Consider the following 14,605-nt stretch of genomic DNA (forward strand, 5'->3'; position numbering starts at 1 on the left):
GGAATAAATGGACTGGTATCAAACATGGAAACCAGGATTGACGCTGTTCATTCAATGCCATTCCAGCCATTACAATGAGCCTGTCCTACCTGCTCCTCCCACCAGCCTCCTCTGCTTTGTACAGGAATTCTTATTTGATCCTGAATCCTTTTGTTATTATGCAGTCTGGTATTTACACTTTGCTGAACAATAGTCTGCAAACTAACCATTTAGGGCATTAACCTGAATCGATTGCTGTTCAGATACAGTATGAAGGATGTACAGTGTATTCTTGTGTTTCCACCTCTTCCATTTTCTGGATTAGAAAATGGAGGATGTAATGCCAGGAGAACTTCCTTTATTCAATGCAGTATGATGACAATGTTCCTGGATGTCCAGTCATGAACTACGCTAATGGACATTGTACACATCTCTCCTACTGCCGTGGGACCTCTACTGATGCCACTGGCGCTCTAAAAACACTCACACAGTCACTATGATGTCAGAATTTGGGACTTGCTAGATGTCGTTTTAAGTTGATTCATCTCTGAGTTGTTTAAAAACGTTGTTAGGGAGGTGTTGATGTCCGATGTGTGTGTCGCTGACGAAGACCGCACTGTTTCTAATCCAATCAAATTAGTCTAGTCATGTCCTAATCCATGTTAATTTGTCTCTGTTCCTTTTAATGTATTTGGCATGTTTATTTTAAAGCTGTTTCAAAGTGTTTTTGTTCTGATAACACAAACTTTACTAATCTATTTCTCTGACTGACCTGCTCAAAACATTGCAGAAAGAGGCCCAGGGCTCTCTTCAGTCTGGATCACCGAAGCGTTACAGATTGTGTGATAGAAATGTAAAGGTAATTTCCAATTGAGCCGATTTAAGCAGTGTTTACCGTGAATGCAGTCTCTGCTAGCGTGGGAACATTGGCTTTACATTTCAATCACACTGTAACGCTAAACTTACTCAATACAGTTGAAGTCGGAAGTTTACATACACCTTAGACAAATACATTTTAAACTCAGTTTTTCACAATTCCTGATATTTAATCCAAGTAAAAATTCCCTGTCTTAGGTCAGTTGGGATCACCACTTTACTTTTAAATGTGAAATGTCAGAATAATAGTAGAGGGAATATTTTATTTCTTTCATTACATTCCCAGTGGGTCAGAAGTTTACATACACTCAATTAGTATTTGGTAGCATTGCCTTTAAATTGTTTAACTTGGGTCAAACGTTACAGGTAGCCTTCCAAAAGCTTCCCACAATAAGTTGGGTGAATTTTGGCCCATTCGTCCTGACAGAGCTGGTGTAACAGAGTCACGTTTGTAGGCCTCCTTGCTTGCACACACTTTTTCAGTTCTGCCCACACATTTTCTATAGGATTGAGGTCAGGGCTTTGTGATGGCCACTCCAATACCTTGACTTTGCTGTCCATAAGCCATTTTGCCACAACTTTGGAAGTATGCTTGGGGTCATTGTCCATTTGGAAGACCATTTGCGACCCAAGCTTTAACTTCCTGACTGATGCCTTGAGACGTTGCTTCAATATATCCACATAATTTCCTCCTCATGATGCCATCTATTTTGTGAAGTGCACCAGTCTCTCCTGCAGCAAAGCACCCCCACAACATGATGCTGCCACCCCTGTGCTTCACGGTTGGGATGGTGTTCTTCGGCTTGCAAGCCTCCCCCTTTTTCCTCCAAACATAACGATGGTCATTATGGTCAAACAATTCTATTTTTGTTTCACCAGAGGACATTTCTCCGTGTGCAGTTGCAAACCATAGTCTGGCTTTTTTATGGCGGTTTTGGAACAGTGGCTTCTCCCTTGCTGAGCGTTCTTTCAGGTTATGCCGACTATAGGACATGTTTTACTGTGGATATAGATACTTTTGTACCTGTTTCCTCCAGCATCTTCACAAGGTCCTTTGCTGTTGTTCTGGGAATGATTTGCACACTTTGCCACAAAGTACGGTCATCTCTAGGAGACAGAACGCGTCTCCTTCCTGAGCAGTATAAGGGCTGCGTGGTCCCATGGTATTTATACTTGCGTACTATTGTTTGAACAGATGAACATGGTACCTTAAGGCGTTTGGAAATTGCTTTCAAGGATGAACCAGACTTGTGGAGGTCTCCAATGTTTTTTCTGAGGTCTTGGCTGATTTATTTTGATTTTCCCCTGATGTCAAGCAAAGAGGCACTGAGTTTGAAGGTAGGCCCTGAAATACATCCACATGTACACCTCCAATTGACTCAAATTATGTCAATTAGCCTAATGGAAGCTTCTAAAGCCATTCAACCAAGGGTATGTAAACTTCTGACCCACTGGAATTGTGATTAAGTGAAATAATCTGTGTAAATAATTGTTGGAAAAATTACTTGTCATGCACAAGGTCTTAACTGACTTGCAAAAACTATAGTTTGTTAACAAGAAATTTGTGGAGTGGATGAAAAATGATTTGTAATGACTCAAACCTAAGTATATGGAAACTTCCGAATTCAACTGTATGTATTGAATGGAGCCTGAAGCAGAATGTAAACATAATTGTAAATAAATGTAAAGGATACTTCTAGAACAATTCTCTCCTTTGTACTACTGTATGTGCTCTACATGGTTCTTAAGCCCCAAGTAAAGAAATGAAGTAAACAGGCATTTGTAATGTTTTGGAAAATGCATAGAAGAAAATAATTTGAAGGATTGCTTTTCAAATGGATTAAAAATACTATGAGCTGATTCTGAAGCCTTTTTTTCTTGTAAATGTTTCATAAGGAACTGTTTACAAAGGGTACACTCATTAACACAAAGTACCATTGTGTCTACAGTATTTACCACAACAGTTCTATATAACAGATGGATACTGTAGACATACTGATGTCGGAAGCCTTGGTCTAGTGTTCAGCTCTCAATCCCCAGACTACACTAAGTGTTTTGCTTTAGACAGATGGAAGGTGCTACAAGAGGTGGTGATTGATTCCTGGGTAGAGCAGTGCTCTGGTGAGCCCTGTATAGCAGGTTGGGCCCCTGGGGGAGCAGACATCTGGAGGGAGGGAGGCGGTCGACTGGCTGGATGCTCTGTTACCAGGGCTCTCCATTTGTCTGTCTATTATTCCTCACATGGTGACTTCTTGCCTTTTTCTTACCTGTATTGGAAGAGGAGGTTCAAGGTCCCTCCCCTCAGACCTTTTTCTCCAATGCATTTGAGGAATCGAGGGGAATATGAATTGAGAAATAACCCATCACAGCACTGCCCCCGCCTCCCCACCACCACCAATCACACACAGCCAGGGAACTAGAGCAGCTTAGCAGGGGCACCCTGGTGTGTCTGTGCCCTCAGTGCACTCATTGTGACACAGTGCCATGATACTCAACTCCCTGTCAGAGTCCCATGGGGTGCGGGGTAGGCCGATCAGTTAGAACAAATCCCCAACTGGCAGATGAAGCTTCTGCGAGGGAGAAAGGAAGGCTCGTGAGAGACTGGGGGATCGTATGATACCCATGCAACTGTCCACACCTTCGGGTTTGTATGTAATATATTTTTGTCAATGTCTATACTGAACAAAAAAATAAACTCGACATGCAACAATTTCAAAGACTTACTGAGTTAGAGTTCATATATGGAGATAGGCCAGAATTCATTTATTTCAAATGCCCGATCTATGGATTTCACATGACCGGCAATACAGATATCTGTTGATCGAAGATACTTTAAAAAAGTAAAAAATGAAGGGGTGTGATCAGAAAACCAGTCAATATCTGTTGTGCCCACCATGTCCCTCATGTAGTGTGACACACCTTCTCAAAGAGTTGAGGCTGTTGATTGTGGCCTGTGGAATGTTGTTCCACTCCTCTAAAATGGCTGTGCGAAGTTGCTGGATATTGGCGGGAAATGGAACACGCTGCCGTAGAAGTTGATCCAGAACATCCCAAACATGCTCAATGGGTGATATGTCTGGTGAATATACAGGCCATGGAAGAACTGGGACTTTTTCAGCTTCCAGGAATTGTTTACAGATCCTTGCGACATGGGGCCGTGCATTATCATGCTGAAACAGGAGGTGATGGCGGCGGGTAAATAGTATGACAATGGGCCTCAGGATCTCGTCACAATATCTAAGTGCATTCAAATTGCCATTGATAAAATGCAATTGTGTTCGTTGTCCGTAGTTTATGCCTGCCCATACCATAATCCCACAGCCACCATGGGGCACTGTTCACAACGTTGACATCAGGAAACCGCTCGCCCACATAACACAATGCACGTGGTCTGTGGTTGTGAGACCGGTTGGAAATACTGCCAAATTCTCTAAAATGACGGTGGTGGCTTATGGTAGAGAAAGTAACATCAAATTCTCCGGCAACAGCTCTAGTGGACATTCCTTCAGTCAGCATGCAAATTGCCCACTCCCTCAACTTGATATATCTGTGGCATTGTGTTGTGTCACAAAACCTCACATTTTAGAGTGGCCTTTTGTCCCCACCATAAGGTGCACCTGTGTGATGATCATGCTGATTAATCAGCTTCTTATGCCACACCTGCCAGGTGGATGGATTATCTAGGTAAAGGATAAATGCTCACTAACAGGGATGTAAACTAATTTATGCACAACATTTGAGAGAAATACGTTTTTTGTGCATTTGGCACATTTATGGGATCTTTTATTTCAGTTTATAAAACATGCAACCAACACTTCATATGTTGTGTTCATATTTTTGTTCAGTGTACATACATTTTGAGCTTTATAAAGCGTATTGTCTGAGCATACTACACAACAGAGAGAAAGTTTAGAATATTATGTCCTTGCTCTGTCTGAAAGTAAAGTTCCACATATGTCAATATTCATAAATGGGAAATGTACTTGAGTCCAACTGCATTTGAGATGAAGGCTAATATTCCATTTGGATGGATTCCACTGATTCAGAAAATTCCGCTTTGTATTCCAGAGAACAAGCCAAGTTGTACTCTTACACAGGCAGCCCAATTAAGTTTTTGTTTCACCAATCAGATTAGCTCTGAAAAATATCTGATGTGATTGGTCAAGACTAATTAGTGGAAAAATATTTGAATTGGGCTCTGTGTAAACGCAGCCTAATACAGGATTGAAGAGAGTGTGGCAATAAGAGAAAGGAGTCTTACCACACCTGAAGTTCGTAAATGGAATAGTTTAGACTTTAGACCAATTAGTCAGCCTTGCTGAACTGCAAGTTTTCCGCCTGGCTGGTGAGGTCTGTGTGAGAATGATTTGAGTCTTATTCAGAACTGAACACTCCAGGAAATGTTCTGGAATGTTGAGGGAGCCTATCATAATGGAACTTTAACCCTCTAAATATTGTATTATCAAACACATCATTCATTTTTTGAGAACGCATACACTTAATTCACTGCTAGCTGCCATCTTGTTTCTGAGTAAATTCATGTTTGATTAGTGGAATCATATTGAATGAGGTTGTGGAGAGTAGTGAGGGTTTATGTACCACCAGTGACCATTACTGTAACAGTATTGTTCTTGTGGAATTAACTCACTGCGTAACTGTATGTTCAAGAAGTCTTATCTGGCCACAGTGATTAAAAGAAACACACACCCATCCACCCACGTATACACGCACGCACGCTCGAACACAAACACACACCCACCCACCCACGTATACACGCACGCACGCTCGAACACAAACACACACCCACCCACCCACGTATACACGCACGCACGCTCGAACGCAAACACACACCCACCCACGTATACACGCACGCACGCTCGAACGCAAACACACACCCACCCACCCACGTATACACGCTCGCACGCAAACACACACCCACCCACCCACGTATACACGCACGCACGCTCGAACGCAAACACACACCCACCCACGTATACACGCACGCACGCTCAAACGCAAACACACACCCACCCACGTATACACGCACGCACGCTCGAACGCAAACACACACCCACCCACGTATACACGCACGCACGCTCGAACGCAAACACACACCCACCCACCCACGTATACACGCACGCACGCTCGAACGCAAACACACACCCACTCACCCACGTATACACGCACGCACGCTCGAACGCAAACACACACCCACCCACCCACGTATACACGCACGCACGCTCGAACGCAAACACACACCCACCCACCCACGTATACACGCACGCACGCTCGAACGCAAACACACACCCACCCACCCACGTATACACGCACGCACGCTCGAACGCAAACACACACCCACCCACCCACGTATACACGCACGCACGCTCGAACGCAAACACACACCCACCCACCCACGTAACGCAAACACACACCCACCCACCCACGTACACGCACGCACGCACGCTCGAACGCAAACACACACCCACCCACCCACGTATACACGCACGCACGCTCGAACGCAAACACACACCCACCCACGTATACACGCACGCACGCTCGAACGCAAACACACACCCACCCACGTATACACGCACGCACGCTCGAACGCAAACACACACCCACCCACCCACGTATACACGCACGCACGCTCGAACGCAAACACACACCCACCCACCCACGTATACACGCACGCACGCTCGAACGCAAACACACCCACCCACCCACGTATACACGCACGCACGCTCGAACGCAAACACACACCCACCCACCCACGTATACACGCACGCACGCTCGAACGCAAACACACCCACCCACCCATACACGCACGCCGAACGCAAACACACACCCACCCACCCACGTATACACGCACGCACGCTCGAACGCAAACACACACCCACCCACCCACGTATACACGCACGCACGCTCGAACGCAAACACACACCCACCCACCCACGTATACACGCACGCACGCTCGAACGCAAACACACACCCACCCACCCACGTATACACGCACGCACGCTCGAACGCAAACACACACCCACCCACCCACGTATACACGCACGCACGCTCGAACGCAAACACACACCCACCCACCCACGTATACACGCACGCACGCTCGAACGCAAACACACACCCACCCACCCACGTATACACGCACGCACGCTCGAACGCAAACACACACCCACCCACCCACGTATACACGCACGCACGCTCGAACGCAAACACACACCCCCACCCGTACCCACGCACGCTATAACGCAAACACACACCCACCCACCCACGCACGCACGCTCGAACGCAAACACACACCCACCCACCCACGTATACACGCACGCACGCTCGAACGCAAACACACACCCACCCACCCACGTATACACGCACGCACGCTCGAACGGAAACACACACCCACCCACCCACGTATACACGCACGCACGCTCGAACGCAAACACACACCCACCCACCCACCCACGTATACACGCACGCTCGAACGCAAACACACACCCACCCACCCACGTATACACGCACGCACGCTCGAACGCAAACACACACCCACCCACCCACGTATACACGCACGCACGCTCGAACGCAAACACACACCCACCCACCCACGTATACACGCACGCTCGAACGCAAACACACACCCACCCACCCACGTATACACGCACGCACGCTCGAACGCAAACACACACCCACCCACCCACGTATACACGCACGCACGCTCGAACGCAAACACACACCCACCCACCCACGTATACACGCACGCACGCTCGAACGCAAACACCCACCCACCCACGTATACACGCACGCACCCTCGAACGCAAACACACACACATCCACCCACGTATACACGCACGCACGCTCGAACGCAAACACACACACACCCACCCACGTATACACGCACGCACGCTCGAACGCAAACACACACCCACCCACCCACGTATACACGCACGCTCGAACGCAAACACACACCCACCCACCCACGTATACACGCACGCACGAACGCAAACACACACCCATCCACCCACGTATACACGCACGCACGCTCGAACGCAAACACACACCCACCCACATATACACGCACACACGCTCGCACGCAAACACACACCCACCCACGTATACACGCACGCACGCTCGAACGCAAACACACACACATCCACCCACGTATACACGCACGCACGCTCGAACGCAAACACACACACATCCACCCACGTATACACGCACGCACGCTCGAACGCAAACACACACCCATCACCCACGTATACACGCACGCACGCTCGAACGCAAACACACACACATCCACCCACGTATACACGCACGCACGCTCGAACGCAAACACACACCCATCCACCCACGTATACACGCACGCACGCTGGAACGCAAACACACACCCATCCACCCACGTATACACGCACGCACGCTGGAACGCAAACACACACCCATCCACCCACGTATACACGCTGGAACGCAAACACACACCCATCCACCCACGTATACACGCACGCACGCACACTCGAACGCAAACACACACCCATCCACCCAAGTATACACGCACGCTCGAACGCAAACACACGCAATCTGTAGTGGATCTCAAAGTGCTGTGTCTGACAGTCCCAGGCCCTCTGCAGGAGTCTGAGAGCCATCTGGTCCATACAACCCTTACTCCACAAATTCTCACCAATTCCCATAGTCAGGCCAGCATTGATCTGGCAGTCCACTCCTACTCTCCCCACGCGTATGTGTGTGGTCCAGATTGTAAGGCAGCGATGACACAGTTAGTCAGCCCTGTATGTGGGTGGGTTGTTTTTTCCAAGGTCATCACATGGCACCGAAGCAGAGGACAAAAGTAACCAAGGTAGTAGTTAGCTGACTGGGCAAGACAAGGGTCCATACTCATCATCCCTGCCTGCCACTGTGAATGCGATGAGGTAGAGGTACACACAGTAAGCACCTTTACCACCAATAACTGGATCAATGACTGTATAGGGAAACTGGGTAGATATTGAGAGGAAAGCTAAAGGGAAATAGGAGCAGAGTTGGTGTAAAGGACCAAATGTTTCACATGTAAGGCATGTGAGCTATGAGCAAAATCATTTAGTAAGAGTAGATAGACTGTGTTTACAGTTCCTTATCGTTTCACTGAGTTATTATACTGAACAAAAATGCAACATGCAACAATTTCAAAGATTTTGCTGCATTACTGTTCATATAAGGAAACCAGTCAATTGAAATAAATTCATTAGGCCCTAATAATCTATGGATTTCACATGACTGGGCAGAGGCGCATCCACTTGGGAGCCAGAGCCAGCCAATCAGAATACATTTTTCCCCACAAAAAGCATTTATTACAGACAGAAATACTCCTCAGAATCCCCCTCAAACGATCCTGCAGGTGAAGAAGCTGGATGTGGAGGTCCTGGGCTGGCGTGATTACATGTGGTCTGCGGTTGTGAGGCTGGTGGGAGGTACTGCCAAATTCTCTAAAATGAAGTTGAAGGCAGCTTATGGTAGCGAAATGAACCTTAAATATCTGGCAACAGCTCTGGTGGACATTCCTGCAGTCAGCATGCCAATTGCATGCTCCCTCAAAACTTGAGACATCTCTGGAATTGTGTTGTGTTACAAAACTGTATATTTTAGAGTGGCCTTTTATTGTCCCCAGCACAAGGTGCATCTGTGCAATGACCATGCTGTTTAATCAGCTTCTTGATATGCCACACCTATCAGATGGATAAATTATCTTGACAAAGGATCAAATACTCACTCACAGGGATGTTAACAAATTTATGCACATTTGAGTGAAATAAGCTTTGTGCGTCTGGAAAATGTCTGAGATCTTTTACTTCAGCTCACGAAACATGGGATAACGCGTTCCATCTTGCGTTTATATTTTTGTTCAGGAGAGATGCACTATATCATTACGTTCACTTAGGTTTGTGCTGTAAGTCAACGCTACACACTACAGGTTCACGACCTAGCTGAGGCATTAGCAGCTGGGAAAACCAGCATCGCCCTTCTCACCCTGTAAGTGGTAATGATGCACTGCAAATGACATGAGTTACAGTACCAGTGTTGATGTAGCACTATACTCTGGTGAAGGCATGAAACCACTGCCTCGACCTGCAGAATCAGCTACAAGGCCGGAAAGGAACTACAGCTTACAAAAAAGTTTTAAAAATGATAGACTTCACATATTTCTTGGATTGCCGCCACGGCTTTTCCTTTTGTCTATGTGTAACCCTTGTTATTTTGGTGCTTTGAGAGGAACAGTCCATATGGACTTGTCTTAAGAAACATTTTTCGTTGACTGGTGTTACTTCCCATTGACTAGTGTTACAGGGTTGTGCAATGTAAAGGCATGTGGGGTGTGTAGTTCACACCCAGAGGCAGATGGTCCTGTCCGGTCCGGTCCGACAGAGGAAGGTGCGGCAGTGGAGGCTGCGGCAGCCGGATCCGTTCCAGGATGCAGCTGTGACGATAATCATCGGAGGGAGCAGGCTGATTTTCCACCGGGAAGTGGCTCTAATTTACTGCCTTGGGGCCTGAACGGCCTGAAGCTGATTTATCTGCAGCCGACTCAAATGGGAACCTACACACAAGATGGATGACTGGGTCTGGATAGGCCAAGCTAGAGAGGCTATCCTCCACAACTCCTACATTACCATACAGCTATCCGCACTGCCTCTTTCTGACTGCTCCTTCACTCACTGTACCATCTGTGAGACACACTCAGGACAAGGGGAAAGTCTGCTCTCACAACACTTCTTCCATGTTATATTAATACTAATGGGAATGGTGCAGCCAGCTCAGTCAGTGTATGCAAAAGAGATGGAAACTAAGGGTTACTTAAGTCAAGACAAGTAAATGAGTGTTCAATATAGTTGTTGTTACCTCTGAAGGGGACGACATCATCTGGGGATCATGAAGGGACAGAAATGGGCAAAGGAAGACAGCCAGTCATGGCCCTGCAGAATACTGTATTCTCCACACACTACTCTTCCAAAGCCCCAATACTAAAAAGGTGCTGGTGTGAAAGAGAAAGAATTGCCCCAAGTTGTTAACATAAACCTGCCCAGGTAAATATTGCATCTTGTCAGTGTAGTAGGATCCAATCTTCAGTCAGCACAGCAGCTTCACAGAGCAAAACAGTCTGTCTGGCACCCTATTCCCTAGATAGTGCACTACTTTTGACCATGACCCGTTGAGCTTTGGTCAAAAGTAGTGCACTATATAGGGAATAGGGTGCCATTTCACACAGCCACGGTCTCGGCTGAGACTGGCAGCTCTGAACTCCTGCAGTTTCAGGGACGCATTACCCAGGCCAGTCTCCATCCCCATCCACCACGAGACTCGGCTGCCATACTGATTCAGGACTCATCATCATCTGCCTGTGCTGTGCTACTGTGTACAGTTGGCCAGCAGCTAGCTATCTCAGTTAGGGTTTAAAAGGGTAACTCACAATGCATGACCCATATAAGTAAACTGCAGCCAGCCAGACAGTCACAACTCAGTTTAGAGACACATGGTAAAGCCGTGTGCTGAGCAGCATTAGCAAGCTGGATCATGTGTAACTTCTCTGTACAGTAGTTTACATACTGTGCCTGTCTGTGGCACATCTGATGATGATTTAATTGAGTCATCAGACTACGAGGTCAGTCAGTTGTGCCAAAGGAACAACACTGTATAACGCTGCACATTTTTCTATCAACGTGCCTTGGCTAAAATTGGCCACCTGCCTTTAGACGTTTACGTACAATAAGGTGTCACGTGTTGGAGTATAGCTACCACTCACCAGTGACTTAACGTATGCTAAACATCAACAAAGGACGTCATGGTTAGCCATATACCTAGCCTGACTGGCTGTCTGTAGACTGTAGCAGGCCAGTTTTACCAGTGGGCAGTAGAGGAGCCACGTCACAACTCGCTCTCTCTTCATAGCAACAGCACTATCCATCACCCATCATACATGCTTTCCAGATTGAAGAGAGACGCAGCACTTTGCCTAAGGGCAAAACCAAATAGCGGTATATATAAAAATACTTCTTTGCTTCACATTTTTATCCCTGGTGTACAATCAACCTTTATTGAAAATGAGTATCTATTTTTGCAGGAAATGCATTCATGGCAGCCTAGATAATATCACATTTTAAAAATGCAACCAAATCTAAAATAAAAAAAAATAAATAAAATAAATGTGAAATGCTCAAAATTACACAGGCAGCTTTCCCCCCTTGAATAGCATTTTATTTGAGTTAAAAACCATAACTGCTGCCACTTCTGGAACCTTCATATTCAAGACAAAACGGAAGGAATGTTGCATCAATGTAACAATACAGCGGCTAGACTACTTTCACAGCTCCATTGTAACAACGTAGCTGTTATAACATTAACATCATATATTTAGATTTACCTTTTAAAGCAAATAAACAGGAAAATCCTCGGCTTGAAGTCGAATACCAGCACTGGCAAGGCAGTAGCTTGCGCAGTCATCTCCATAGCGGGAAATGTCATAACCCAACCAACAGCACAAACTACTACCTCAGCCAGTACATGGTCAAATGCCGATAGAAACACACTGAAATAGCAGAAATCACAACTGCCAATTATAACGAATACATTTTTCTTCTATAATTCCGACCTGATACATACGGTTCCAGGCGCTTGGGGCTGGTTATGTTCATCTGATCTCCTGAGCAGTGAGCAGACGGTCGTATCATGGGCAGAGTTGAAATATGAGGGGAAACCCCGCCCAAGACCTCCCCCAGTCTACTCCTCCCCTTTCCCCTGTGCACCAGACAACCTGCGGTCGTTTCCCTCATATGACCTAACCTCAAGATCCAGTTTGTCGCAAGAATGGAAGACTTCACAAGCCTTGCTCGACTGTTACCGTGAAGAAGGTACATGGTCGCAACCAAATATAATTATTGCGTTGCACTATAATATGGATACATTCCAGAAGGGATATCTTATTGTTTTTGGTTCGGGGAACAGAGAAAATGTGCAGTTTTATACATAGCATTATACTATTAAATTACTAGAGGGGATTTGTCATAAACCCTCAAAGTTCCAGAAAGGACTGAAAATGGCAGCCATATTGGTTAGGGAGAAATCCAAACCAGTCTCATTGGAATGAAGGCAGTAGAGGCACAATCCTGATTTACTTATGCAGAAAAATAAAAGTAATATCAGAAATGTGTCTAATAGAATTGTCATATAACTATAAATACTGTTTATACAGGTTGTATACACATTTTCTGTAAAAATATATTCTAAAATATGGTAAACAAAAAACGTAACATTTTATGGTCTTTCTTGGAAAGCGTTGAGTGTTATATGATACAATATCAGGACTTGTTGCATTTACAACTTGGTGATAGGACTTAAGACAACTGATTTGAGCCAGTGTATGGCTGTAGATTGACAGCATAGTTTGAATGGAATGTAGGCATATTTGCAGTTGATATGTCTAATTATGGAATTATTCCTCAAACTGTCTGACTAGCTAGCTGACAAACATACAGTGCAGATATATTTTTCATATGAATTATTTTACACAATATCTTATCACATCACTGGCAAACCATGGTTGACCATCTCCCTGACCTTCTAGTATTCTAAGTCCTTGACACTCATTCATCAGAATTCCTCTGATATGTCATTTCCCAAATAATTATTCAGGAGGAGGTTAGTCGTTTAGGATTGTGGGAAATGTATTTTCTACACTCAAGTCAGCAAGCTCTGCCACAATCTCAGATGCTTAAAAAAATGGACACAGAGCAACATACAAGTCAATTACAGGGTTAAGGACAGGACATCACTGAGGCACACACAAAAATAATTTAATTGTTTGTAGAACTCTCCCATTTATTTTATACAGACAAGTACCCTTCTCAGGTCAGCTAAAAGATGACATGGAATGTTACTGTAAGATTTGGAATAAAATCCTAGATGTTAAAAACTTCACAAAAAGGTAATCATCTTTCCCCCTCTCAATCTTTTTAAAGGTCCATATAGCCCCAGTACTTTTAGTTTTTTCTTAATTATATCAACACTAACCACACACTGTACATTGACTCTATTCAAGAAATCAAAATAAAACAAATGAAAACACTGCAATTGTTTTACTGTAGCAGTTAATACACAAGTCCAGCCAGTCAGAATGAGAGGCGGTATCAACCAGCGTGTATTAGAAGCATACATTGATGATGTCGTGTGTAGCAAGTCAGAGTTGTCGTTGTGGACCGAGCAGTTGCCGGGGGAGCTCAGTTGCCACTGGTTACTGTCTGTTAGATGGGCTCATATGAAGTAAAAGAGTCCGTCCGTCTATCCTTCCATCCACTTGTGTGAAGTGTGTGTTTGGGTCTCAGGAGGACACATTCATTATGAATTCCTTCATAAAAAAAGGGTTGGACATGGAATGTTACAGTACAGTCAGGACTCTCCGTTTTGTACTCTGGAGACAGGGGGCTGCATAAAGTCTTTGAAGGGCCCCATGGCCTCCTTCAGCGCTGAGCTGACCTCAGAGGAGGAGCAGGTGATGCACTCCACCAGGGTAGGATACAGTGCAATGACCTGGGCCCACGTGGTCCCATCCACTGTAGGACACACACACACACATGGCATGGAATGCGGTGGGGAAAGAGAAAGGCAGAAGAGATGCAATGTGGGGATAGGAGAGGAAGGAGGGCAGAGGAGATGAAGGTGGACAGAGGAGTGAGAAGAGAAGGAGAGAAGAGGAGGGCAGAGGAGGAGA

The 14,605-nt window shown here is 45.7% G+C and overlaps 1 protein-coding gene across 9 annotated transcripts in view; it reads right to left on the reverse strand.

The window, feature by feature from the left end:
- Positions 1 to 13,675: 13,675 nt before the first annotated feature.
- Positions 13,676 to 14,605, reverse strand: part of LOC124037637 (protein MON2 homolog) — a 59,555-nt gene continuing 58,625 nt past the window's right edge. For all 9 annotated transcript variants that reach the window (XM_046352557.1, XM_046352556.1, XM_046352555.1 and 6 more), the window contains one exon: positions 13,676 to 14,447. In XM_046352557.1, coding sequence (XP_046208513.1) covers positions 14,284 to 14,447 — 164 coding nt within the window. In that variant the 3' untranslated portion in view covers positions 13,676 to 14,283. The remainder of the gene's footprint in view (positions 14,448 to 14,605) is intronic.

Source organism: Oncorhynchus gorbuscha, linkage group LG06, assembly GCF_021184085.1.
Source record: "Oncorhynchus gorbuscha isolate QuinsamMale2020 ecotype Even-year linkage group LG06, OgorEven_v1.0, whole genome shotgun sequence".
Lineage (NCBI taxonomy): Eukaryota > Metazoa > Chordata > Actinopteri > Salmoniformes > Salmonidae > Oncorhynchus > Oncorhynchus gorbuscha.